This window comes from Scomber scombrus, chromosome 19, assembly GCF_963691925.1.
Source record: "Scomber scombrus chromosome 19, fScoSco1.1, whole genome shotgun sequence".
Lineage (NCBI taxonomy): Eukaryota > Metazoa > Chordata > Actinopteri > Scombriformes > Scombridae > Scomber > Scomber scombrus.
This window is the reverse complement of record NC_084988.1, coordinates 2,185,753-2,209,794: the sequence shown is the minus strand read 5'-3', so window position 1 is coordinate 2,209,794 and position 24,042 is coordinate 2,185,753. Positions and strand designations below refer to the sequence as shown.

Genomic DNA, 24,042 nt, shown 5'->3' with positions numbered 1-24,042 from the left:
AGAGAGAGCGAGAGCACAAACCCACTGGCAGAGTTCAGCGATGTTCTCATTGAACACCTATAGTGCACATTCACAAGAAATATATTTACGCACACAAAATATACATTTAATCAAAAACTTCTTTTTTTTGTTTTGTTTTGGGTTTTTTTTGTTAAAGACTAAAAACATCTTAACAAGAGAAAAAAAACTTTTACCTCACAACAGCACTTTCTATGTTTTTTTTTTTGTTTTTGTTTTTTTTGGGGGTGCCTTCCCCAAAAAAAGTTTTAAGCGTTCAGTCCCTTTATAGTCCGGTCATCACCCCCCCCACCCCCCCTCTTCTAAGGCTTTCAGGTTTTTCAATCATAACTCGATCAGCGATGATGTCGTTTGTCGTTGTCCTCTGAAAGACGAGCGTCTCTCTATTCCAGTGACCACGTCTCCGTATGGATGTAACTGTGAGGAAAAGAATAAAATAATAAAAAGGAGGATGGGTTTTAATTCAGGATCAACTGGTGCTGGATTGAAATTAACCCAACACCTCAGTCAAAACGTACTTAAACTGGAGAGTAAAGAAGTAGAACTTTAAATATTTATTCTTTACTTTTTTCCCTCCACTATTCCCTCTTCTTTTCTTCTGTCTTTCCTTTTATCTTTCCACCATTTCTACTTCTCTTCCTTTCTTACATCTGTCCACATTTCCTTTTTTCCTTGGTGCCCTTCCTTCCTTTTCTACTGTCTTTACTTTTTTCTTCATTCTGTGTCCTTTCTTTTCTTCTTCTTTTTATTTTCCTCCTTTTGTCTTTGTTTTTCATTCCTTCCATACCTACTTCTTCCTTTTCTTCTCCTCCTACTTCATTTTCTGTTTTCTTTCTGCATTTCCTTCCTTCCCATAAATGTGTCCTTTTTTAAACTTTGTTCTATCTTTTCCTTAATTCTTTCGTTGTTTTCTTTCCGCTATTCCCTCTTCTTTCTTTCCTCCCTTCTTACACGTCCTTGTTTCTTTACTGTCTTCACTTTTTTCCCTGTTTTATGTCCTTTCTTTTTCTCTTTATTCCATTCTTTCCCTGCAATTCTTGCTTCATACCTACTTTACCCTTTTTCATTTCTTTTTCTCCTCCTTTCCTCAGTCTCGTTTTCAATCTTTCCATGCCATTCTTCCTTCATACCTACTTCCTTCCTCCTTTTCTTGTTTTTACTACTTCTTTCCTGTCTTGCTTTCTTTCTTCCTCATTACCCTGTTTCCTAAATTCCAACCTTCCAACATTTCCTTTTTCCTAATCTTTCTTCTTTTACTTTCTTCTAAGAGATTGAAATTTCCACAACAACAAAATTACTACTACTATTCTTCATTTTACTTGAATTTAAAAAATATGCATAAATAAAACTTGTTCTATCATTTCTACTTGAACTTACTCATTTCCCTCTGCAGTCATGTGATCCACCATTAAACTCAGAGGCGGAGGTGAGGACTGGAGGGGCGAAGCCTTCAGGTGTCTGTCCAGGATCAGAGCCTCAGCTGGTCCGAATGGAGGCTCTGCGGTGGTCTGGTCTGTGCCGTGGTGCATGTGTGGGGGGGGTTGGACGTACTGCTGCTGCTCGCAGAAAGAGTCAGAGTCTGGCGAGGACGCAGACATCTGACTGCTGCTGCTGCTGCCGCCGGATGTGTTGGCGTCCAGCATCTCCAGGAGGAGATCGTACACCAGAACCCTGTTCTTCCTCTTCATGGTGGACAGATGGTCCATGCCTTTGTTACTGCAGAGAGAGAAGAACAGTTCTGTTATTATCAGTTTGTTATTGAAAACTAAAAGGTCTAATTCAGAGCATCCCCTCATAATTATCTCATAATTTCAGACTTGAACACCTCATGAAATTATTATTAATTAGCTTTCAGAGAGCTCAGAGAGTGAATTCTTGAGTTTCTACGCTTATGTTGATGCAGAAGAGATATTTACAATCAAACACTTTCAATGAATTATTTTTGAATGGTGGGTTTTTGAATTTTTGAATAAATATGAGGCAAACACTCAACACTCAAAAACGTGTATCAGCTTCACAAAAATACTTTTAGACAATTTAAATATTTTCATTTTTTATATAATCTGGGTCACATGAGGATAAGTCATCACATTTCTGGCTAAAAGAGAAGGGTTTTAGGTGTTTGTTCCTCTCAACTGTAAAAATGGGTCAAATTAGACCCTGAACAGTATTTATTGGTTAAAATGGGTCCAAAATCTCTGCTAATTCAGTGAGATAATCTTCACTTGTTTCCAAATTAAAATGTACCTTTTCAGATTTTTTTTTCCCATTAAGTGTATTATTCTATATATTTATGAATATCATTTAATTTTATGCATCTTGTGCATGTAAAATAAGCTACATAGTGATGACATTTTTTTGTCAACACAAGTAATGTGATTAGGTGCATCACCCAGTGATACAACATAATTAAATAAATCAATAACAATATTAACAATACATTAAAACATTTAAAAATAAAAAAAAAATCCATAGGTTTTTCAAGGTTTTTTGTCTTCCAGAAGAGCAGGAAGCATCTAAGAAAATTAATAATAATTTCATAAATACAATAAAAGAAAGGGAAGAAAAAACAAACAAAAACCCAAAACATACAGGGCCTTTTTTATATAAAAGGTACCTATGGTGCTATACTTAATGGCTGTCAACAATTCAATTGAACAATTGAACCATCTTTTTTCAAATAGTCTCAGATTCCTCCTCATTTTACAGTCAGTACTCCATCTGATATAAATGTTGAACCATGTCTCTCCATTTCAACACTAAATTGAATAAGGTTGAATAAGTTTTGTACATCCCTTTAAAAAAGAAGAAGAAAGAAATCAAGACTTTTGAGAGTCAGTAAAAGAGAGTGTTTGTAGTGTAACGCTGCGTTCATGTTCATGATAAAGATTAAACGTGTTAACATTTTGCCAGGATTCAAATCATCTGACGACTTTAAGAACACTGTAAGATAACTGAGCTGGATATGTAAGAATTTAAAGTACTGTGCTTTGAAACAATACATGTCCAATAAAGTTGTGCTTAATAACATTACACAGACTTTGGCTGACGTGAGGTGTTCATGTTTTCAGTCACTTCTGTGTTATAAAGCGCCAAGTCAGATATCAGTTCCCCAGTTGGAGTTACGACTTGTGTTGACATGAAGAGTTTTATTAGTGAGAAATTTTAAACACGCCAACGCTGATATGATGTGAATTTACAGCTTACTGTAGCAGGCGTGCCAGCTGATTGTATCAGTTCAGCTCGTGAGTCACACGTGAAGGCATTACTAGTTTATGAGACTAATCATCACATAAACAGTATCAGCAGTTCACTCACATACAACACGAGCTCTTTACAAGCTTTTAAACCATGTTTGTATCTAATGATGCTAAATATCTCCTTAAGAAGAACATCATATGGCCCGCTATTTGCTTTAACCCATTATATCTGTTTGTATTGTTGTATGGATTATATTCTGAATTCAAATGATCTTTCTCATAAATCATCTCACAGCCTTAATGTCAGGTTTACAGAGAGCCAGTCTAAATATTTTTGGGACTATAAACACATTTTGACATTTTAATGATAAGAAATTACAATTCGACTCAATAAAAGACAATTAACAATTTACATGGCTTGACTTTCTTATGTCAGGTTTTGAAATGATATAAAACAAGATAAAATTACTACTTCATATTTCGAGGCTGTCAGGGAACACTTCAGGGCTTTTCATGCTATTCATTCAATTTATAAAAAAGGTGACATGTTTTATGAGCCTATAATTAGATAGGATCATAAAATTCGAAAAAGCCCATTGGATAATACATTAATGTCAAAATGTACAATTTTAGATGTGAATTAACTTTTTTGTCTTATTTTAATTTCCATATCTTTGTACAGTATGAATGTTCATTTCGTTCATTTTCTAATTTTATTGATTTATTTTTTCCCCTCATACTCTATGTGTAGTCTATGTTCATGCATATGAGTGTAAACATAAACTATGTAATGGTTTAACATGTGTGCTTGTGTTTGCATGTGTTAAAAAACAACAGAAAAGTCCACTAGTTTATATAAATGTGTTAAGTTTTTCAGTGGATTTCTCTGTATTCTGATGTTGTTTCCTGTCCTCTCTGGTTGTACCTGACGTGGCGGATGTGGGAGAGCAGCATGGTGAGATGTCCGAGGCGCAGAGTCTGCTGCTGGGTCGACAGGCCCATTTTGGAAATCACCCAGACCAGAGCGTCGATCACCGAGTCCAGCAGACGCAGCAGCTTGTTCCTGCTCTCCAGCTCCTCGGCTGTCTGCGGGGAGCTCGTACACAAATCTGCAAGAAAGAGCAAAGCAACACCTCACACAGTTAACTTTATTTTACATTATAGGTTGATTAACCCTCCTGTTGTCCTCGAGTCAAGGAAGGAAGGAAGGGAGGAAGAAGGAAGGAAAGGAGGAAGGAAAGAAGGAAAGGAAGGGAGGAAGGAGGAAAGAAAGGAGGGAGGAAAGAAGGAGGGAAGGAAGGATGGAAGGGAGTAAGAAGGAAGGAAAGGAGGAAGGAAGGGAGGAAGAAGGAAGGAAAGGAGGGAGGAAAGAAGGAAAGGAAGGGAGGAAGGAGGAAAGAAAGGAGGGAGGAAAGAAGGAGGGAAGGAAGGATGGAAGGGAGTAAGAAGGAAGGAAAGGAGGAAGGAAGGGAGGAAGAAGGAAGGAAAGGAGGGAGGAAAGAAGGAAAGGAAGGGAGGAAGGAGGAAAGAAAGGAGGGAGGAAAGAAGGAGGGAAGGAAGGATGGAAGGGAGGGAGTAAGAAGGAAGGAAAGGAGGAAGGAAGGGAATAAGAAGGAAGGAAAGGAGTAAGGAAGAAGGAAGGAAAGGAGGGAGGAAAGAAGGAAAGGAAGGGAGGAAGGAGGAAAGAAAGGAGGGAGGACGGAAGGAGGGAAGGAAGGAAAAGAGGGATGAAGGAAGGAGGAAGGACAGAAGGAAGGAAGAAAGGGGGTTGGAGGAAGGAAAGAAGGAAGGGAGGAAAGAGAGAGGAAGGAAAGAAAGAGAGAACGAGGGAGGGAGGAAGGACAGACGGAAGGAAAGAAGGAAGGAAGGAAAGAAGGAACAGTCAAAACAGACGGGGTCAGTTTGACCCGGGAGGACGACACAAAAGTTAATAATCTGCCAATCAATTACTGTATAACCTCAGTTCTTCTAAAATGCACTAAACATCATGTAAAACAATTTTTCACAACTTCAACTGCCAGCTTCCGTTTTTGACTATTTTGCATACATGAGATTCACAATTTGAATAGTAACTACTACTGAAATACTTAAATACTGCTTACTGGCATTTTTTCCCCTTTATAAAGCACCTAAAAAGGCTGTGAACATCTGAGTAACTGGTGCAGAGTGGAATCAAAACCAAAAAACACCAAAACCCCACTCAGGTGTCTCACATTAGATAAGTACAAGCTGATTTTTTACAAAGCTGTGACATTTACACAAGTCAATTAAAAAACATTTGCGTTGAGTTTCTTCAATTAAAACTGTAAGCACCACTTGTAAAACATCTGTCAAAAATCCTGCTCCTCAAGAAGAATCCTTAATGGTTTTTTTTATAATGAACACACGAGTGCAGATGAAACACTAGAGGGCAGCAGAGAGGAGACGCTGCTGTACATCACACCTTGTCCACTCTCCACCGGGACAAAAAGGACAGACGGAGCCAGTTGACCCATCAGTCCACATAGATAAATCCTAAAAATCTCCTCCCCTCCCTGTTCTCTTGACTTTACAGACTGTGTTTCACTTCTTACACAACTTGTACTTTTTTCGACCCGAGCCGCAGTGGAGCAGAGTCAACAGAGGGGAGTCTGGCAGATGAGCCTCTGTGTGTGTGTGTGTGTGTGTGTGTGTGTGTGTGTGTGTGTGTGTGTGTGTGTGTGTGTGTGTGTGTGAGGAACTTTATTAAACTGTGTGAGGACATGCAGTGAGGTCAGTAACCTCAATGAAACCTGTACAGTGACTACTCTTGCTGCTGCTGGTGGTGCTGGTGGTGGTAGTGGTGGTGTTGGTGCTCTTGGTGTTGGTGGTGTTGGTAGTGGTGGTGTTGTTGGTGCTGTTGGAGGTGGTGTTGGTGCTGCTGCTGCTGTTGATATTGGTGTTGGTGTTGGTGCTGGTGGTGCTGGTATTGGTGTTGGTGGTGGTGTTGGTGCTGCTGGTATTGGTGTTGGTGGTGGTGTTGGTGCTGGTGGTATTGATGGTGTTGGTGTTGGTGCTGGTGGTATTGATGGTGTTGGTGTTGGTGCTGCTGGTATTGGTGTTGGTGTTGGTGCTGGTGGTATTGATGGTGTTGGTGTTGGTGCTGCTGGTATTGGTGTTGGTGCTGCTGGTGTTGGTGTTGGTGTTGGTGTTGTAGTGGTGTTGGTGGTGGTGGTGCTGGTGTTGGTGTTGGTGTTGGTGTTGTAGTGGTGTTGGTGTTGGTGGTAGTGTTGGTGCTGGTGTTGGTGCTGGTGTTGGTGGTAGTGGTGCTGTTGCTGTTGGTGCTATTGGTGGTGGTGTTGCTGGTGGTGTTGGTGTTGGTGCTGTTGGTGTTGGTGTTGTAGTGGTGTTGGTGGTGGTGGTGCTGGTGTTGGTGTTGGTGTTGTAGTGGTGTTGGTGTTGGTGGTAGTGTTGGTGCTGGTGTTGGTGGTAGTGGTGCTGTTGCTGTTGGTGCTATTGGTGTTGGTGTTGCTGGTGGTGTTGGTGTTGGTGCTGTTGGTGTTGGTGTTGATGGTGCTGGTAGTGGTGGGTGAGGACTGAGAGAGGACATTTTGACCGCTGGATACACATGAAAGCTTAAAAAAACAATAGCCGTACAAGCAATAAAAATCCGTCTTCACAGGTTATTTAATCTCCAGTTTCATTCAAACCAGTTGAAACTTCTGCCAGGGCAAAGCTTTAGTGGGAGGATGAGCAACACTTTAAAAAAAAAAACCCACATCAAAAGGCTCGTGTAGTGTAACCCTGGAGTACAGTACTTAAAAGCCTTTTATTGGCAAGTTCAACCATTGCAATTTCATGAACTTTACATCACTGAAGTACAAAAGAAAACAAAGAAAACCCTGAAAGTACTCGATGTACATCTCTGCCAAGGTGACCAAATCTTTAAAAGACGTCATCTTAATCCCAAATATTTAGAAGTTGAAAATACATTCCTGCTGCTTTATTGAGAATATCTAAACAATGGGAATATTTAGGATTTGTATAAAAGTCAGATATGCATAATTTCAGCCTCAGAGTTGGATTATTATAGTTTTGAAATTGTCATTAGTTTCAGTTTTTTTCAGTTTAGTTGTAGTTTAAGTGAGCAGTTTTATTTTTATTTTGAGGAATTGACTTATTTTTAGTTTTTCCAGGTATTAGGAGGAAAGCCTTGATTTGTAAAAGCTGAAAAGGATGAAATGATGCATGACTCCAAATATGGTTTAACCAAGTCATTGTTTATTAGAAGGTAGTATATTGTGCAAAAAAGCCATTTTATTATTGTATTCTTTAACCAGTAACGATGCTCATACCACAGCAGAGCTCAGTAATTATCACCTGGAGCTAAATGAAAAGCAGAACTTAAAATGGTCTGATTTAATAAGCAGAATGAAGCTGATAGGGTTAGTTTTTATATTTATTTCAGTTAACAAAATTATTTCTTCACAGCTAGTTTTAGTTAACTATAATAACTCTGCTTGAGCCTGCTCTGCATAGTTATTTTACACCAGTCACAACATGACGTCACCTCGTCGCCCACGTCCATAAACATCTGTAATCTTTATTGCTGAAGTCGTTCACGCTGTCCACTCGTGTATTTAAGATCTGATATGGGCTCAAATGAGTACAAATGTATTTAAAGTTAATATTTCCAGTAAAGAATGAGGAAACAACAAACCCACAGCCGAGCTCAGTAATTATCACCTGGAGCTTAAATGAAAAGCAAAACATTAAATGGACTGATTTAATAAGCAGAATGAAGCTGATTTTATCTGGAATTCTGTTTTGTTTTAGCTCATTTTGCATTGTTTATTGTAGTTTAGTTTTGTTTCAGTAGCTCTTTACATTAAATAATTATAATGGTCATTTGTTAGGAATGCTCCATTTGGGATCCCCAAAATAACCAATCGAGCTTTTTCTCTTCTCACTCTTCTGCAGCAATAAGCTATGTAGTAAACATCTAATGGAAGTACTCTGCTTCTTGTTCCAGTCAGCCAGTAGTTGATTGATGCTTTTACAGGTTAAACTGAGAAACATCACCTGTGGTAGATTATATCAGCTGTAGTTACACTGAGATATTTCTTTTCCCCATAATGGCTAAAATGACACTTTTCACTGTTTTTCTGGTTAATGTGTTCTCCGCTGCTGCTGCTGCTGTCTCTACTCAGACAAAGATTATTTGTAAAAAGGAAAAGTAAGACAACCGCTCTGCCTTTGACTGACACTTAAATACTCACACACTCATTAAGCCGTCTAGTAATCGTGTCTGTTTTTTTACGTTCCCAGACACAAATACGCCTGCTGCACCTCTGTTTAACCCTGCAGTGGTGGTGCTCTGCAATGCCTGATTTGGTCTGAATACAGTGTAACTCGTAGCTAAACTTTGCATCAAATTCAAGTAGTTTTTTTCAGATATCCTGCAAACTAACAGATTCACTAACAGACCTAAACATAGGACCAAAAACCTCAAAGTGGAACTGAATATATAGGAGGCAATGCAATGATTTAGATATTTTGAGGAGGTCTTATGGCTATCAGGTCAAAGAGGATCAGTATATTCTGATTTTGGGTTGTAAGATAAGAAAAAAAAGAGATATTTGAAATGACTAGTTTGGTTTTCTCTCTGGTCAGATCTGGTTTATAATGTGTGTCAGGTGTGTGACAGCTGTCATTGACCCATTAAGTTCTAGATTACTGTTTAAGTAACCACAACAAAGCAGAGGAACAACCCGATCTGGGTTATTCAAGGACCAAAAACACACCCTGCTGTAACTGATTGGACAGGACAGACCAGGAGGATTTATTGGTCACTGCAAACCAACTCATCCGTCTCAGAGGAAATGAAGTGAAGACTGCGGTTTTATGCGCGTCGGTAAAAACTCACTGGAGTTGAGGAGGATCATGGCCTTGAGACAGACGTACTCCTCTCTCTGCAGCTTCAGCTCGCGGAACCGAGACGTGGCTGCCAGCAGCATGTCGAAAATCTCCATGATGCCCTCCACGCACTGTCCCTCCTCCCTGCAGGGAGACGGAGACCCAAAGAGAGAGAGAGAGAGAAGTTCAAATTAAAACACAGGGGAAAAGGGAGGAGGGATTTTAAAAAAAACACACGAGAGATGAAGGGGAAAAGATGGAAATACAAAGAGAAAAAATAGGATGAAAATGGAAATAGAGAAGGGACAGAGGCAACAGGATGAATAAAATATGGATAAAAAGTGAAAAAAGGATAGAGAAATAGAAAGATATGGGTAAAGAATGCAAGATCAAAAGGCTGGAAAGGTAACGAAAACGGACATTACGGCTCTCTAACTGACCTAGTTTTAGTCATATTGATACGTTTGATAAATTCACTCCTTCATTCAGAATGTCTGAAAATGCTGCTGCTGAAATTTTTCGATTATAAATGCAAAAAAAATCCCAAATAAACCGAAGATGTGGAGCCGACCACAGGCGTTACAGCTGTGATGCAAATTTATGCGCTGAACCGGAGACATGGGACTTATTAAATCCCTCACATTAGTTCCTCCAACAATATACTAAAGTGTTGATTGGTTACTGACAAAAACATGAACTATGGACCTGTTATCTTCTAAAACATTGCACCTCCGAAACTTGACACATTTCGTTATTTGAGTAATTCACACCGTTTTTGTTATAAACACTTGAAAATCAACGTCCTCTATGGAATCTTTAATCTTTAGTTCCTTTAAAAGAAAGAGCGAGTAAAGAACCACGAGGGTAATAACGTGAAAATGTGTCGGTGAAAGAAGCGCGTGACTGAGAATGAGAATGAAAGGAGTCAATTAGATGGAGAAAATTAGACTCTTTTGCTCTCTGGCTTTGTTCAGGATGATTGTTGACGATGGGATTTGAATCCAGGATGTTTTTCTCAGCTGTCCAAGGAGAAAGGGCTACCTCAGGCTAACAGAGACCACTCAACAGAGAAAAGTGAGGCCGTGTTATGAGAACACATCAAGGTTAACTTAAGCCTATAGTGATAGTTTCCGTGGTAGTGTGGGAAAGAAAGGTCAAACACTAAACTCAATCCATCAGTCCTGTGGATTTAGTGGAAGTCTCTTTTTCTATCTTCTTCTATATTCTATATAAATAGTTCCCAAAAAATGCACTAATTTCACTTTTTTGAGTGCCTTTGCTAATAAACGTCAACGTCTGTTTTAATAATTAAACTACACACACCCACACACACTTTATTACCTGTACAATCTAATGTTATCTATTATAGCTCAATTAAGGTCATAGTTTAATGGATACTGGAATGCGTTATCTTTTAAAATGTTGCTAGTATTTTCCCCCTTCATGTATGTTAATGGAGTGAACTAAATATTAAGAACATCATTAAATATAATCACAGAAAACTATAAAACACCACAAATCTAATATATATAATAATAATAATTATTATTATTATTATTATGGAAAGCTTACAATATAGTATTCCCAAAACAGAGAGGAGTGGGGGTTTATCCTGCAGAGAGCATGAATGTGATCAGGTCCAGGTCAATTTACTTCATCACGTCTCTTTTTATTACATGTGAAAATATGTCCACGCGCCTGTCTCGTGGCATTTCATTCCATACAACCCTTTCTGGTTAATTATTGGTCGACATATTCTACCCACACATCTGTGATAAGCTAAGAATGGCAAAAAGAAAAATTAAGAGTGGCCTAGCAAAACATGACACCTTTAAACTCACATTCAACCGTAAATACGTATTTAAAAATACATTTTAAAAGGCTTTCTAACGCTTTGAGGCATGTAATTGGGTTTATAGATGTTGCATTTGGTCATTCCTGCTTCTGCTGCTGCTGCTGCTGCACTTTGACTGTCATTATTCCCCTGCACTTCAAACACCTAAAAAACTATTCATTACCCACATATGTTTTATTGAAGATGTCCCTATACATCAAATAACTTTAGCTTACTATAGCTTTATTCCAGCTCATCAGGAAATATCAACCACTGGTAAAAAAGGTGCAGCCTGTTTACTGTGAATAAAATTTAAAAAAGAAGAAGCTGAACACAGTGCCAGAAACAGCCGACTGTCGCCTGGACAAAGTTGAAGGTCAGAGCAGGAGGGAACACAGAGTGATAAAAGATTTTTTTTGGCAAAGAAAATGAGCCGGCGGTCCAGAAGAATCAGTGATATATCTGCAGCAAACGCCGCTGATATCTTTACGGTTTCAAGGTCTGTGAGTGAACTCTCTGTTTATTGTGTGATGTCGACTCGTCATCACAGTGTAACAATGTGGGAAGATTAAGCCGTTACCACCATCAGTGTTGTGGCAAACATATGGCAGCTGCACACGAGACTCATATTCAAAAATATCAGAGGGTCACTTATAGTCATTGTTTTTGGGAATCAAGGACCAGAAATACTTGACAATAGTGGCTGCGGCCTTTATTTAACTTGAGAATAAACTTTATTTCTGTCACAGTTAGGCTTTACACGATCAGGATTGTTGGTGCCGATCTCCGTTCTGATCACGTCTTCTTTGTCCACGCTCATAGACTGTATATAAGAAATGGACGTAACATCCGTGACATCACCCATTGGTTTGTGGACTGCTGCTCGGAAGCCAATAGTATCGGATCTGAGCAGCGCCATCTTTAAAATTTCAGGTGCATGCCGGGAAAAATAAAAACACGGATTCTACCTATATGGGCATCAGGAGGAGCATGAGGCGCCCTCCTGAACCTGTGAACCAATCAACCTGTCAATCATCACGTAGCCACGCCCTAATGCATACCCTGCTTTATCGTCACATATAAAATCAGGGAGGCCAAAATGTCCCAAATGAACATCATACTGCATTGAAGAAGGCTTTAAACTAGCGATTGAGACCATAAACACATTTTGAAAACGTTTACTGAGGTTAGAAATCAAGTGAGAAGTTGGTGAATTCTCCATTGACTTGTATAGAGACGGAAGTCCTTTTGACACCAAAGCGGTCGCCCCCTGGTGGCCTTTTGATAGAATGCAGTTTTAAGTTACTTCCGCATTGGCATCATTTCAGAGGACCGGAACTCCCCGCCTGATTAGACAGCACTCCTCACCATCATCATCAAAACAACAAATGAGGGAATATCTTTAGGAAGAATGGTGTTCATCCCTCCAGTACAGTCCAGAGACTTGACCCAACACCTCACCAAGACACTTAATGGTGGTTTTTCCCCTTTAATTTGTGAATAAGACGACTAATTACAAACAATAGCTGAGTAGAGTAAAGAGTGTCATATTTCTTCCTTAAATGCAGCATTGAGAAGAATAAAGTGGAAATTGTCATGTTAAATACACAATTAAGAAGCTGCAAAAACACCAAATGTACTAGAGCTCATCTCAACTCATCTTGCCTAGACTGCAGATTTATAAATTAATAATTAAATGAGGTCATGCACATAAAAACAATGAAGAGAAAGCCAACAAAAGCGAACAAGCATGTGGGAGTGAAGACAAGTAAAAGTCTTCGCCAAGGGCATGTCTTCTAAATATATTAATGATGTCCCCATGAACAACTTCCTAAGGACCTAAAAGTCATACAACAACAGTTTATAAGATCAGGTCCAAGTTATGTTCTGTCTTATTTGGAAGAAAATTCAATATTTTGTAGTGGTATTGAGGACAGTGATAGGTCTATTTCAGCTGTGTCTGTGTTTTGAATCATAAATAAGACAGTTTTGCAATGTTGACAAAGAATAAAAAGTTGCTTCCGTCACCTGTTGAGTTTGAAGTCTGGAGAGAAGATGAGTTTTCCAGGATGATCCACAGACCTCCACATCAGGCCCAGCATCAGGATCTCCAGCCAGCAGCACTTCAGCAGGTGGATCTGATCCGCTAGACTGAGCTCTATAAAGCCTGAGGACACACACATGGTTTCACATTAGAGCTTGAATTAAAATGTCTTTTCTGTTCATAATCTGCCACGACGCTGCAGTGCATATTTTCACTGTGCATTAAAAGGAATAATTCACCCTAAAAATGAAAGCAGTTTGATTAGAGACTCCAAATGTCTGATAATCCAAAATACCAGGGGTCAAAATAATGATTTAAAGTTGCAAAAAGTGGACATGCTCCCCCCAAGAAAATGGCCTTTTCCTCCAAAACAAAACTATTTATGCCAACTTTATTTCAACAGGAATCCTGAAAATGACTAGGGAAGGTTAAAAGTTATGTGCTGAGGAAATCAATCAAATGAACACACTGTGCAAGCTTTAAAAGTACACAGCAGATGTTATTGGTGACATGTTTTCTCTTTTAGCTCGTTCTTCTACTGTTTCCATTCTTGTCTCCTCTCTAATTATTGAAATTCGAACAAAAACAATGAAGAAATGCATATAACCCGACTGCAGATTTGAGTATCATTGATGATAATTCATTCACATGTACGGTGCATCTGCATCTTCTTCACAAAGAAAACACAGAAAACTGAACAGCTGTTGTAGGGAGGTGCACTTTATCTGCAGGTCTGATACTCACTTAATAAAACTATTGCACTGTTAAAGCTTCAAAGCAGTTTTCCAACACTTCAACAGACAAAAGCTGCTTTCTGAGTTACACAGGTGACGCTCATCAGTCACATGACAAACACTTTTGATGAGAGGCAGAGGCTGCATCCCATTTACTTCTGCACTTTCACACTTTCTTTCCTCTTCTGAATGCCTCTTTAAAAGTGGCTGTTAAAACCTCTCCAACATTTTTTACACCAAAGTAATCTATACCACCTTGTGAACACACCAAGAATATAGGGAAGCAATGCAACATTAATATAAGTACCAGTGTTCAGTATACAAGTCAACAAAAAGAGGAAAAACTTTAACAAACAAACTCATAACTGATCATATCTTGCCTTCATGCTGTATGTGTCCTTCTACAGGGACGATTTAAATGGACTGCACTTATATAGCCAGCCACTCCAAGCACTCCAAGACCTACCTTTTTTAATGTGGCTTTTATTTTCTATTTTAGCCTGTTTTACTACTTGGACTATTCAGTTTATTCTATTTTTTTTATTGTTTTCTTCTTCATAACCGACCTTTTATGTTATACTTAATTACTTTTACTCTTTTACTACCAACATCTCCGGTTTTACCATAGGCTGTATATAAGAAATGGACGTAACATCCGTGACGTCACCCATTGGTTTGTGGACTGCTGCTCGGAGGCCAATAGTATCAGATCTGAGCAGCACCATCTTGAACATTTCCGGTGCATGCTGGGAAAAATAAAAACATGGATTCTATTTATATGGGCATCAGGAGGAGCATGAGGCGCCCTCCTGAACCTGTGAACCAATCAACCTGTCAATCACGACGTAGCCACGCCCTAATGCATACCCTGCTCTATCGTCAAATATAAAATCAGGGAGGCCAAAATTTTTTGCCTCAATAATGGAAAACACAAGACAATATTAAGGTCTTGGAAATGTTTTTTTCTGGGTGTTTCTATACAGAACACGAAGATATGAAGCTGATAGAAATCTTCTCTTCTAACTCTTGGTAAGACAGTAAACAAGTGAGACTGTAAATTAAGTTTTTAAAGAAATCTACAACCAAACAGTAACTCCTAATGCTTTCTCTGTACCTTTAAAATGTTCAACAAGCACAATGACAGCACCTTGCTCACCTGTCCTTGCTGTCTTGGGTCTTTTATGAAAAGCAGACAATGCACACTCATTTTCACTTGTCTAAGTGAAGAAGAAAAAAAAACATAGAAAAAGGTCTTTATTCAAAAAAAAACCTGGAGTCTTTGTGAACTCCTCGCATTATCACCTCTCCTGGGAAGTTACCTGCTGAGCCGAACACTAGCTGAGGAGAGTAAGAGGAGAGAAAAGGAAAATGAAAGAACATACGGAATATATAATGGAAAGTAGGGAAGGGGGGAAAAAAGGAAATTCACTAACTGCAGCCTATAATTTTAGATATATTCTGCTTAGAGGTTACTATGTTCTATGCATGACTCTAAATCTGTCTGGTTTGTTTATATAACCTGTCAGACGCTGGTATGAATGGCGTGTGGATGATGTGTTTACTGCAGCCTCAGGTTTGTTTTTAGTGTAACCCTGAGTCCATTGAGCCTGACTTCCACACACTGTTGATGGTGACAAAGGCAAACTGCTTCCATTGACCCAAGATCTCAGCAGTGAACACATGACCCTAATGTTTACACTAACCTTAACCTTCAAATGGCTCTTTAACTCAACGAGGCCGTGTGCAGAGTGTCCGTGTGTCTTATTAGGTCACATGTTAAGACTGCAGTAGAAGAAAATGGCTTAAAAGTCGAATACAAAGGAGAAAAAAGACTGAGATCTGAGTGTTTACAAGACTAAAATAATGAGAACAGCAATACGTTTCTACCCAAATGTAAAAATAATAAGATTTGGAAATTAATATCATGTGTATCATATGTTTGTTGCACCCATGGATGTATTAACTGGTTATTAGCTGGTGCATAAACCAAAAAAAGTTTCTAGCTTCTGTATTTTGCAGCCCACTGAATATGCACAGTAGTGTTTCCCCCGCTGGCTCCACCCACGGGTTCTCCCTCAGCCCGCAGACTTTACATTGTTAGAACATTTTTTAAACCGCTTTTCTTTGCTCCAGAAAAGTTTAACAAATATAAAACCTCCATTGGTTAAAAAAAAATTAATAATAAAAAGAGTCTTTATTGACCTTGTTTGCAGTTTGAGGTGTCCTGCAACAGTTTTATAGACCTCTCTTTTACAATGGTGGTCTATGGAGTAAAATGCTTTTTGGGATGCAGGAGGATTTTTTTGCTGCAATACCACAAGTGACCACTGGGACAAATTGGCTGCAAGGCTGAGAAGTGGAACCCTATCCAGCTGTTGTCAGAAAAGTGTAAAACTTTAGATTTGAATTGGTTTGTTTTATAAAATACTTGTACATGTATTAGTTTTCATGGTCCAAACTTCAAATGTCAACTTAAAAATGCTCAGCAACAATTTCTTTTCTTTTTTAACATTAACAAAAAATGAATAAATCATTTTGGCACTGATCTGTTTCCATATATGACCGTCACAAGGCTGAGTTTGAGAAAAGAAACATGTTTAAAATTCTTCAGAAAAACACTCAAGCCCTCGTGGATGATGTGTCTTAAAGATGTGAAGACTGATCATAAAGTCCTGCAGATAAACATGATACCTCTGATGTTTGGTCTTACCTGGAATCTTTTTGGCCCAGCTGATCATGAGGACGAGCTCCTTGTCAGCCAGGTTGGTGAGTGACATCATCATGGTGGCTTCAGTGAACGGCTTCTTCAGATCTTCCATGAGGTAAATCTCCGGAGGCTCGGCCTCCATGATGCGGGAGATGAACTCCTCCGGGCTCATGACTGAGTGGTGCGCTTGGTTGCCGTGATGGAGCGGGTTGAGCGGTGCCTCCAGGTGGATATGCCGCTGCCCCACCCTGACCAAACCCCTGCCTGTTTGATCCCGGGAACGAATCCCACCACGGCGGTGTCGGGCTCCTCGGTAGCTGCAGCGTTCACGCCTCACACCTGGTGAACGAAGACAGCAAGGCAAAGTTATATCATTTGTTTTTTTAAAAGGAGAAAAAAAAGGTGATTAACAAACAGTTTTAAAACAACAGGAAAAACCTAAATCCATCCTTCAGCTTTCCTAAAAACCTTGGGAGCCTTAACCTCCTGTGACCCTGCGTCCTCATACAGGAACATTACATTTTGGCTTTGCTGGACATTTTACGTCATTCTGCTGAACTTTTGACCTGTTTTGTGCCACCTAGTGGTAATAAAAGCACATTACAGTGTAAAAATCAGATGGCAGCATCTTGGCTGAGTCAATCAACAGCTGATCCCCAGACAAAAGTGGAGCAGCTACAAAACCTTCAAATATTATTGTTGAAACTTGTTTATTTATGCCAAACAAAAAGCCAAACAAAAGCTTGGGTCTCAGGAGGTTAAGTAGAGCAAAGTCAACTCAAAGCTCATCATCACTATATCCAATAATCTTTTTCTTACCCTCAACTGAGCAGCCTGGTTCCCAGTAAACAACAGGACCTCATTCCTTTCTAAACACTTCCATAGAGCAAATAATGAACAACACATACAGCGAATGGCTTATATTCACACGGGCTACGTCATGTTCCCATACTTCACAGATATCTAAAAAGTCAACAGCTGATTCAAAATTTCCTGGAAATGCCTGCAGCCATAATCGCTGCTTTCAAGGGCAGAGAGACGATATCTAGAATGAGCCAGACAAATCTACAAGGAACAAAAGACATTTACAGGTTTTCGGATTCTACAAATCAGCACACTTGACTTTAAATGCTTGAAATTATTTTATTAGTCGTCTATTGAGTCGTTGTTCTTTTTTTTAAAACATACAATACACCCAGAACCCTTGATAAGTAGAGACTGAGGTGCAAACAAGTTCTTCTCTCTTCCATTTGTCAGAAGTTGCTCTTGAGAAAGACACTTGACAGTTCCCAGGTAGAAATCTGTGTAACTGGGTGACTCTGGGCCATTAACGTTGCTGGAGGAGAGTCTGACTTTGTCTCTGTGCCAATACAAAGGGTTCAATTTAAACTGGAGGATGAGCAAGGAGCATGTCTTCTCATTTTTCAAAATCCTACTTTATTCCCTTTCACTTTTACAGTTTCAGTTAGATTTGATGTTTTATTTTACACTGTAGGTCTTGAACAGACAGAGGAGGCCTGGAGAGTAGTTTTGTTCGGTGCATTACATAGGTTAAATATATTTGCCTTTAGATGATCGAACAGGTGCTAGTAGGGAATCAATTTGGTGGGAAGTTTGGGAAATTGAGGGTCCAAAATCATGCACCTGCAGGTATCGGAAAAAGTGAGCATGTGGAGCAAGAAGTTTAGTACGTAACGATTGAAAATAGACAAAAAGTCCATCCATAAAGAATTCCTGCAGTGTTTTTTTGTATGTTTATCACTCACAATAAATAAGTAAATTAATAAAATAGGTAAATTAAATTATAGCAAGGAAGGTCTAAATGCAGTATACTCAAATAGTACAATTTTATATGCCTAATTTCAATGCACTGATGATTTCAGTCAGTATGATCAATCACACTGCAATAATAGCATTGTAGTTCATGAAGTAAAATAGAGAAAGAAAAAAAAAAAGGAAATCAGGAAAGACTATCCTATTTCTCAGGGTTTATCAGAGCGGGATATTTAACCAATACCATTATCCTGTAATCACATCTGTATTAAACGGTTCTCATGTAGCTCTAGCTGCTCAGAAAAGGTCGCCGAATCTTACAGGATTTGCCCGATGAACCTCGAAGCATCTGCTTAATTTTCAAAACCTCATATCATGCAAGATATTCCTGATCCACTGAGTATGAGATGGAGGAACTGCATCTTTCCATTTAAGTAGGATTAGCAGTGTACAGAATGGTGAGTAGTAGACAAATGAGAGCTATAAAGCTGTAAAAGTGTCTTAAATATAGAAGTCCAGTAAACTGCCAATCTCTCTGACAACTTCTCTTTAATCCAATGTGCCTGACGTTGTATTTTAAACTGCATGTCTTACACAAATAGACGAGGTTTGGAAACGTTTTAATATAGCATCTCAAGTTTAGTCTCTTATACCTTCAACCAGATCTTGCTCCTTTTCTATGTCTAATGATGGTGAGAGAGGAGTTTTGTTTGGTGCATAATATAGATTAGATATATTTGCCTTTAATTGACCAAACAGGTGCTAGTAGGGAGTCAATTTGGGGGGGGAGTTTGGGAAATCGAGGCTCCAAAATCATGCATTTGCAGGTATCGGAAAAAGTGAGCATGTGGAGTGAGAAATTTAGTACGTAATTGTTGAAAAGAGACAAAAGGTCAGTGTATAAAGAGTTCCTGCAGTGTTTTTATGCCCCGACTCTGCCAATGTAGAAACACATGATCCCACTGAGAGGAGGCTAGCATATGATTTGCATGAATTGGGGATTTAACTGAGAGTGTATGCCCATCCATAGTGCTGCTGGACCTGCTTCCATATTCTATAAGTGTTGTGTTGACCAGAATGTTATTGGTGTATGAGGCAATGTCTGAGGCTAATGCAGACTAATGCAGACAGTGAGGAAGGAGCACAGATCTTGCTTCTCACAGCAGTTAAGCTTTAGAGCCTCAGAGGCAACACACACACACAATGATCCATCCTCCTGGTGGACGTTGTTGGGACTGTACGCTGCCTGTGAGGAAGCCTGGAGACCCGGCTCAAGGCTCCACATCCTCTACACTTATGAGTTTTAAAAGAAAACACAAGTGAATTTGTTGAAAAAGTCGAAATCAAATGTTTATGGAGTTTAAAGGTTAATTGTCTGACATTTTTCTTTATTATCACAATTTTATTAAGGAAATTACAGATTCATTTTGGTAAACTTTTATTATCATAGAAAGCATGATAGCCAATTTGATCCTACTTATTGTTATTTGCTAGATTATGACTTCTATTTATTAATGCCTCAAACACTCCCCACTTCTGAAACTAAACCTACACCTTTGCACTAATGTGACAAACCCAAATTTCTGTTACATTTCTGTACTTGTGATTTAACGCTCCTGTGTGTATCTGAAAAGGTGCAACTTTGGTCACTTTTAGAGGTGAAAAAAGAAAATAATACAACACCAAGCGTCTGGATTGTCAGATTTTCTCCTTTTTCTACAAATACATATTCTTTAAAAGTAACTTTACAATGCTATACTCCGCCCCGAAAAAAAAAGGTTTCACAAATGGAGCTTTTAGGAGATTTTGTGCATTTTCTTTCTTTCCTTCTTTCTTTCTTTTCTTTTCACTTTTGTGCTGCTTGTAACGTGACAAAACATCAAAAGGCCCTGATTATTGGGTGTCTTCTGAATAAAGGAAAGAAAAAAAACAAAAAACAGGTGAGTGCTTACCACACTTCATCATTCCCACTTCGTAGCATTTACGTAGGCGACAGGCCTGGCAGCTTTTACGCCGGTTCTTGTCGATAGTGCACTGGTTTGTGGCGGGGCAGATGTAGTCATTGTGTCCTAAAAAAAAAAGGAAAAGAAAGCCATACAGTATATGTATTTTGAAGGATGAATTTGAGGAAGAAATGGTGAACACACAAAGACTAAAAGAGTTCATACCTTGGATACTCCTCTTGAAAAAAGCCTTGCATCCTTCACAGGACCACACGCCGTAGTGATACCCGGAGGCGTAGTCTTGGCACACAGCGCAGAAGTGCATGTCAGCTTTCCCCACGGCGGATGAAGAGTTAACGCCTTCCAATCCTTCCTCTGATCTCTTCCCCATCAGCTTGTTACAGTTGATGATGGAACTGCAAAAAGCAACGCAGACGATGTGAAAAAGGGACAACTTGACATTTGGAAAATTGTGGCCTGTCATTCACCTGCCATCAGTCTTCCAACAGGTACTCTGCTGCTGAAAATGTCTCCACAAGCGCATTTCAGTCAACTGGGAAAATTGCATTAGAAAACTGACGGTGCTCTTCATTGAAAGATAATTGACATATATATATATATATATATATATATATATATATATATATATATCCCAGCATCCATTGTGGGTTGCCATTATAACTATCAACTGGAGACCCTGTAGCACAGATAGTCACTAAGTATATATTTTAACTACAAGGAAGCAGATATATTAAATCAAGTGTGGAGTGAGTTTGATAGCGTTTTATTTCAATGGGATTTCTGTGATGCATGGAAATAGTCTTTAATTCTGCTTTGATTCACCATATCATAATAATATAATATACTAATACTTAAACAATGCACAGTATATATTGTTTTCCATATAAACAACCTGATATTTCTTTCCCTTTTAACCCTTTACATACTGTGCAAATTCTGACTCATAATTAGTCTCTACACCAATTTACATTCATAAAGTCCCCCATTAGTCATTAATAGATGTTTTATTAATCTTATGGGGAAATAAAGACATTCACAATCACTATTTTATGATCCAGGAGAACGTTTTATAGAATATGATGAATACACATACATATTTTATTTCCATTTTTGTATACTATGGGTCAGAAAAGGCTCAAGTAAATGTGTATATGGTGTTTTTAATGCTCTCAGATGTAACAAAAAAAGGGTCAAATTTGATCCTGAGCATTATTTAAGGGCTAGTAAAATGTTTTACTTTCAATAAAAAGGTCTAACTCATTTCTTTCATTCATTTAGAGAAAAAAAACACATGATATGAACAAACAAGAGCAATGAAAACTGAAATATACGATTACTTATAACTCAACATATTCATTTTCTAGGACTTACTATACAGTTCTATCCACTGCTCAGTGTCAGTAAACCTACCTGCTGGTGTTGATGCTGTGGGCTTTCGGCTCCAGCCAGGCTGTATGTGGGTTGGGTTCGCTGTAGACGAGAGGCTGAGGGCAGCGCAGGGGCAACGAGGGCAAGTTGGGGTGGTTGTGTGATGGCCACAAGGCCGACGGGCTGAGGGGCGGGCACAGAGATGAAGGACTGTCATTGATGGACGGCCGGGCATAGCTCAGCACTGACGGGCTATAGAAGGTCACAGGTCCATGTCCGTGGTTGTACTCGTGACTACTGTCCGTGTACGGAGAGGGAATGCAGACAGTGTGGTTGTCCATGCCCAGAGGAGGGCTGTACATGCCGGGCATCAGTCCTGGGGAGCTCAGCTTCTCTGAGATTTTGCTGGAGTCCACCTCCTGGAGCTGAAGCATTGGTAACGGGTCAACGTCCAGCCCGGGAGAGGACGCCATCATGAGGCAATCTGCCATATGATGGCGACACTGGGGGTGAGTATGATGATCCAGCTGTCCTTTTAATGCATATTTTACTGTGCACAATTCCTGTGGCAGAGGAAGAGAGACATAAAATGTTATAGTTAAGGTATTTAATACAACACAAATTAAATAATAAAGTGAAGAACACACACACAAATCATCAAATAAAGTCAAAAAACAGCTATACGTTCAGGTGAAAGAGGGTTTAACTGCATTAGAAGTGCATGAAAAAATGATGTAATCTGAAGATCTAAAAAAGTGTCTAAACCTCACTTTCATTGTCTCACTTTTCAACAAAACTTAGCCCAGTTTAACCCTTTATTAGGCAAATAACTATATTTGGTATCTTCCATAAACATCCAAAATTGCCTCCACATGCCTATCTGTGAGGTTGGATTTTTTATATATATAGACTTTTTGGAAAATGTTATACCCTATACCGACGAAAAACCATATATGGTAACCTCATTGAGCTTGATTTGCAACTTAAAAATGAAAAATTTGGAAAAAAGTCATGTAATATCCCCCAAATGACTCTGTATAGGGTTGACATTTTGAGTTCCTAAGTATTTCAATGAGTGCTCTATAAAGGGTGTGCAAATAACCAAATCGGTGGTTACTGGGGAGATCCCAGTATATCACCCATATTTTGTCTCCAGTCTCGTGCAATTATAAGCGCATTCATGCACAGCCAGGTAGGAGTCAAGTGTGTCCCCACTGCTGAAATATGATATCCAAAAATAGTCCAAAAAAATGTCACAGTACAAAGTTATAGAAGCACCTCCACAGATAATCCTATAATATTAGCACTGATGAGAATGATATCCTGTTGTCTATCTGACACTGTCCCCATCAACTAACGACTAAATATTTGGTTTATCTGTGACCTGCTCTTTAAAAACCAAAAGAAAGATTAAGAGAACATAAATAAAAAGGTGCCATGATGTGTTATTTAATGCACACAACACTGCAGCCATGTTAAAGCACTTTCTCTTATTCGTCATTGCTTTTGAATATTTTCTGCAGCTCAGTTTGAACAGAAGAAGACACCCAGTGACTGTAAAAGACCTTTTCTAAAAAGCAGGGAAAACAGACACTATTGACAAAAAGATAACACTTGTTGAGGTAATTTCCAAGAAAGCACTCAACCTTTCTTGGAAAAGATCTTTTCAGGACCAGACAGACCTACCGGTTAGAAGGCGAGTCCTTTTTTAAATTTGTATTGCTTTTCCTTAATTTCATCAAGATAACATCAGCTTCTCTACTAATATCAAGCTATTGTGACTCAGTTCAGTTCACTGGGAGTTAACATAGATCATCCTACCGCTGGCAGTGTTGCTATTATTCAAGGACGCCAAAGAAACCACATGAAAAACACAAGATAGTAAGATGTTTTTCTTTACTGGAGTGAATCACAGTCGGGACGGCCAAGTGAGATCCTGCTGCTGCAAGTGTGGACCAGATCTGACTAAGCTGTTTGAAGACACACACTTAAGGCCCTTTCACACATGCACTCCTGAACATTCCTGGACATTACCCGAAGGAGCTTTATGTGAGGTCGAATTCATGAATCAGTCAGACCGGACATTAATCAGACTTTACACTGCCAGCTCCTCAATGAAAAGTCTGTAATATCCGATTGAGCTCATGTGTGAATAAAGCAGTGAATATTTCTGGAGTGGAGCTACAACTGCATTAAGGGAGACGGTACAAGCAACTTAAATATGATGTTTGCTCTCTCATCCACAACCGCTGGATAAACACAGCAGGTTGGCTAAGCTGCATTGTTTTGACTTGGCCTGAATGCTCCACTGTGGAGCTAGAGTTAATGAAAGAGAGGACTTCCTGTGATTTCTCATAAAATAAAAGCCATTTGTATTTTTTTTGAGAAAAGCTAAAAAACACTGAGCACACTTTTTGCATCATGTCCTGCCTCTTGCATCCCTCACCTAAACCAAAGGGAGTTTTTCTAGTAGATGAGAACTCGTCCGACACATATGATCTCCTGCTCTGTGCTACATTTGATATA

At 39.1% G+C, this 24,042-nt stretch overlaps 1 protein-coding gene and 1 long non-coding RNA gene across 2 annotated transcripts in view; both read right to left on the bottom strand.

The window, feature by feature from the left end:
* LOC134001035 (uncharacterized) overlaps nucleotides 1-24,042 on the bottom strand; it is a 267,716-nt gene that overhangs the window by 34,486 nt on the left and 209,188 nt on the right. The gene's annotated exons all lie outside the window — the stretch shown is intronic.
* esr2b (estrogen receptor 2b) lies at nucleotides 119-22,079 on the bottom strand. Its single transcript, XM_062440544.1, has 9 exons — nucleotides 21,559-22,079; nucleotides 20,353-20,543; nucleotides 20,137-20,253; nucleotides 16,415-16,750; nucleotides 12,955-13,093; nucleotides 9,103-9,236; nucleotides 4,144-4,327; nucleotides 1,396-1,734; nucleotides 119-435 (listed from the first exon to the last, which is right to left on the bottom strand). Exons 1-9 carry the CDS (start codon nucleotides 22,005-22,007, stop codon nucleotides 402-404), a joined length of 1,923 nt encoding a protein of 640 aa, XP_062296528.1. The 5' UTR covers nucleotides 22,008-22,079; the 3' UTR covers nucleotides 119-401.